Source organism: Oncorhynchus nerka, linkage group LG13 (assembly GCF_034236695.1).
Source record: "Oncorhynchus nerka isolate Pitt River linkage group LG13, Oner_Uvic_2.0, whole genome shotgun sequence".
NCBI lineage: Eukaryota > Metazoa > Chordata > Actinopteri > Salmoniformes > Salmonidae > Oncorhynchus > Oncorhynchus nerka.
Genome location: NC_088408.1, coordinates 101,716,983 through 101,721,481, shown reverse-complemented (window position 1 = coordinate 101,721,481; position 4,499 = coordinate 101,716,983). Strand labels below are relative to the sequence as shown.

The 4,499-nt window shown below is 41.3% G+C and overlaps 1 protein-coding gene across 2 annotated transcripts in view; it reads left to right on the top strand.

The window, feature by feature from the left end:
- Positions 1–632, top strand: part of arid3c (AT rich interactive domain 3C (BRIGHT-like)) — a 311,849-nt gene extending 311,217 nt beyond the window's left edge. For both annotated transcript variants that reach the window (XM_065026923.1, XM_065026922.1), the window contains one exon: positions 229–632. In XM_065026923.1, the coding sequence (XP_064882995.1) occupies positions 229–419 (191 nt within the window). In that variant the 3' untranslated portion in view covers positions 420–632. The remainder of the gene's footprint in view (positions 1–228) is intronic.
- The last annotated feature ends 3,867 nt before the right edge of the window (positions 633–4,499 follow it).

Below are 4,499 nucleotides of genomic sequence, written 5' to 3'. Positions count from 1 at the left end.
TGGGACTCACAATCACGGCCGGTTGTGATACAGCCTGGATGTGGTCGGTACCATGTACAGTTCACAGATCATTAAGGTATTATGACTCCCAAGATGTTGTCTGTACCATGTGCAGTTCACAGATCATTAAGGTATTATGACTCCCAAGATGTTGTCTGTACCATGTACAGTTCACAGATCATAAGGTATTACAGGAGGTCTCCTCCCTCCCTCTCTCCGTCCCTCCAGGTGTTCTGTTTGCCAGGAAGCCCTCCCTCCCTACGATGCTGGGCGGTCACCGGGTCCAGAACCAGAATGACACCTTCTCTCAGGGAAAGACCAGTCCGGGGATGAACTCCTCCTCCATACAGATCCAACCGTCCTGCTCCTCTTCCTCCTCCTCATCCTCGGTCCATGGACATGGAAACTCCTCCCCCTGAGCTGAGACCCACCCACAGCTCCACCCCCTAACCCCCCGCCCCCATCATTCCCCAAAGACAACAAGCGGTCTGAGATACCAGAAGAAAATACTTCTATTGTTTTTGAAGGTGGTTTTTCCCTTCCTCCTCCTCTTCCTCTTTCTCCTACCTTTTCTCAAACTCCCTTATTCAAGTTGAAAGAATTAAAATAAAATGTTTTATTTACTGAGAAAATACTTCTGTAGAAAAATACAATTCTCTCTCGCTCTATTCTCTTTCCTTCCTCTGAACTCTGACCTCTGAACTCTGACCTCTGAATGGTATGTAGAGGACCTCTGAACCCTGTGTGTATTCAGATACATTCTGCTGTCTTTTTCGTGTTTCCTGAGAACAGCTGCTCAGTTTGGAGCAGTGTAAACATATAGGTAAAGATATACGTGGTGACACATCATTAGACGCAAGGAACTGTGAGACAAAGACACTGAGAGACTGAGACATGTTGGCTCTCTGTCTGTCTCTGTCTGTCTGTCTGTCTGTCTGTCTGTCTGTCTGTCTGTCTGTCTGTCTGTCTGTCTGTCTGTCTGTCTGTCTGTCTGTCTGTCTGTCTGTCTGTCTGTCTGTCTGTCTGTCTGTCTGTCTGTCTGCAGCTACTCCAACAGAAGAGAGGATTCTTGACCTCGTACCCGAAGAGAGAAATGCTTGTTAACCTGTAGCAGGGTTGGGGGTCAATTCCATTTTAAAATCGTCAATTCAGAAAATAAACCAAAATTCTAATTCCACATTTTCCTAATTGAAAAGCATTAAAGAGAATTAGCATTCAGTGTACTTCCTGAGTTTGCTGGAATAGAAATGGAATTGACCCCAACCCTGATCTGAAGTATGGCTTGTTTGAAACCTCTGCTAGGCATGGGAGGCCATTTCATTGTCACTGAAAATCTTTAGTTTTCTTCTTGTTTTTGATCACAAACCAGAGAAGATTGCTACTTTAAGCTAATAACCAAAGAAAAACAAGAGTAACCAATGAAAATAAAGTAAAGAATAAAAACTATAACATACACAGACAGCACAGATACAATAGTGGAACCAAATGACCAAACTAAGGAAATACTGTATATCACAAGCACATCCTGACAAAGCACATCTCACATAATCAGGGAAACGTAATTCCTTCTTTCTTTCTTTTAGAGAGGAACATATCATGTTATCTATCTATCTATTATATATCTATTATCTATCTATTATCTATCTATCTATTATCTATCTATTGAAGCTGGTTCCGCTCTGATCAATCGATGCCGCTTGCTATATCGACACATTGTTTAATGCTGTGGGACAATAGCTAGAGCGTCAAGACATGCCTTCGTCAGTAAAGAGGTAAACCAAATAGCCTAGTAACCTATAGCGTTCGCCACTGTCGGTCCTGGTCAGAGCCTCTTAACTAACCCTTCTCACAGAAGAGAGATTGCACGATGGCTCTGATTAAATATGATGTTGCGACACATTCGACGTTGATTTAAGCTCACACATAGTATGAATAATTTATTACCAGCGACGTTTTTCTGGTGAAGGCGTTATCTTTGCAATCAGACGGAAACATACCTGCTGGTAGGACCATCCCCTGGTGGGTGGTTCTAGTTAAATAGAGTCCTGGGACCCCAATCTGTAGACCAGTTCAACATATTACTCCGCAGAAGGAGATACGTGGGTTAAACACATAACGTAGAACAGCAGAACGAGGCTATAGGTGTTGGAGCACTGATCTAATCATCAATCACACAGGGGCTTTATCTAGTGACTGGCACCCCCGTCTTTCTTTTGAAGTGCACTTGTGTCTGACATTGGAGAGTTTCTCCATACTCACTATTTCACTCTCTTTGTCCCTCTCTCTCTCTCTCTCTCCCTCTCTTTGTCCCTCCCTCCCTCCCTCTCTCTCCCTCTCATTGTCCCTCTCTCTCTCTCCCTCTCTTTGTCCCTCCCTCCCTCTCTCTCTCTCTCTTTGTCCCTCTCTCTCTCTCTTTGTCCTTCTCTCTCTCTCTCACTCTCTCTTTCTCACTCCCTCTCTTTGTCCCTCCCTCCCTCTCTATCTCTCTCTCTCTCTCTTTGTCCTTCTCTCTCTCTCTCTCTCTCCCTCTCATTGTCCCTCTCTCTCTCTCCCTCCCTCTCTTTGTCCCTCCCTCCTCTCTCTCTCTCTCTTTGTCCCTCTCTCTCTCTCCTTCTTTCTCCCTCCCTCCCTCACTCTCTCTTTCTCACTCCCTCTCTTTGTCCCTCCCTCCCTCCCTCTCTCTCTCTCCCTCTTTGTCCCTCCCTCCGTCTCTTTCTCTCTCTCCCTCTTTGTCCCTCCCTCCCTCCCTCTTTGTCCCTCCCTCCCTCCCTCTTTGTCCCTCCCTCCCTCCCTCCCCCCTCCCTCCCCCACTCTCTCTCTCTCTGCTTCGCGTCATAAGATACTGTATTTTTTATTGTGAAGGGAAATGGGAAACAGTATGAAGATATAGATTTTTTATTAAGTCTGTTAAACATATAATTTCAAATTGTATTTTTATGTTTTATTTTTCACGTTTAGATCTGGGCCTGTAACCTTGCATTCATCTATACCACTTTATATTTTGAAACCCATTTTAAGAGTATTTTCTAACACAGACAGACAGATACCTCTTTACCTATATATATATATATATATATATATATATATATATACACACAGAGTGGATTCAAAATATACCTCACGTATTTAATTTCTATTGATTTTATTGTAAAGCCACTTGAAAATGTGTTTTTTAATTTCAACAGATCACTGGATATTTCATATGTTGTATAGTTATACCAAAGAAGGGAATATTGTATGATCACACATCTATCTACCTCATTTGTTATAGACTGTGCCAACCAACCAAACATGAACATGAACACAATCTTTAATCGCCAGTTTTTACGTTTAAGCCTTTTTTTTTTATTGTGTTTGAACACATAAATGTATTACAACAGAACACACGTACCTGGGAGCCTTTAGGTCGTGAAGGAAGCAACCTCTTCACAATGCTGGTCTGTGTTCTTGTTTTTCGTGGGAAATGCCAGGATTATTTAATGTACACAATATAGTACAGCTCTTGTCTGTTATTGTGTTGATAAAGAGGGTAAAGAATGTGTAATATATCTTGTAACTTAATGTCATATAAAATGCAACAATGCTCAACTGTAATGGTAAAAAAAAGGTAGGGAGCCCTGCAAACGGCAGGTCAGCCGCTGAAATGAATAGCTTTTTCAGGTGTCAGTTCTGGTTATTGAAGGTGGTTGTATTCTGTTATTAATTCCAGTGTTTCACTTGAAAAAAAAAAAAAGAGTTCTTCAGGAAATCAGGCCTTGATGTGGATGTAGTCAAAGGTGTTCTGATATACAGTATAAGGCTACGTTCCAATGTTTATACTAGAATACCACTTAGAATGTTGGAACCATCGATCCCATTGCTACATTCTTTAGCAGTATGATAGTGTGGACATTGGGGTTGGACTTAAAAAGAGCAGAATAGTCTGTCATAACTATGTCACTTCCTGTGGAGGCATTATCTATCCAATGCTTTGATGCAGTCTGCCACTTCAAAACCATCCAGTCGGCCTCTTTCAGGGTGGCTGTTATTTTCTATTTTATTCGTTACATTTAATTGATCTTTTTTTTCTTCATTGTTTTTGTTATTTTATAATCTCCTACACTGGAGGGTGCATACAAGAAAAACTACAACTTAAATTCATGTCGGTCCTTCACTATTTAATTTAAATCCATGTTGTGTGATTGCACTTCTTGTATAAATATAAAACATCTCAGCTTTGGAGGCGATACAATTCAAAAGAGTTAGCCAATCATTGAGCAGCTTTGCTGACGGTGAAACAAGACCACAGTACAATCATGTAAATCTTGTAACCAAAGACATTTAAAAATAAAAAAAAGAGCGAGATATGAACTTCTTTAAAGGAAAAGACACCCAATCACAGAGAAGAAAGTTTGAACCAAAAAAATAATGAAACAACAGCATTGGCTGTGAGTGTCTCTGGATGAGAGCGTCTGCTAAATGACTCCCATGTAAAATGGACGAATAAGAACGAAAAACGA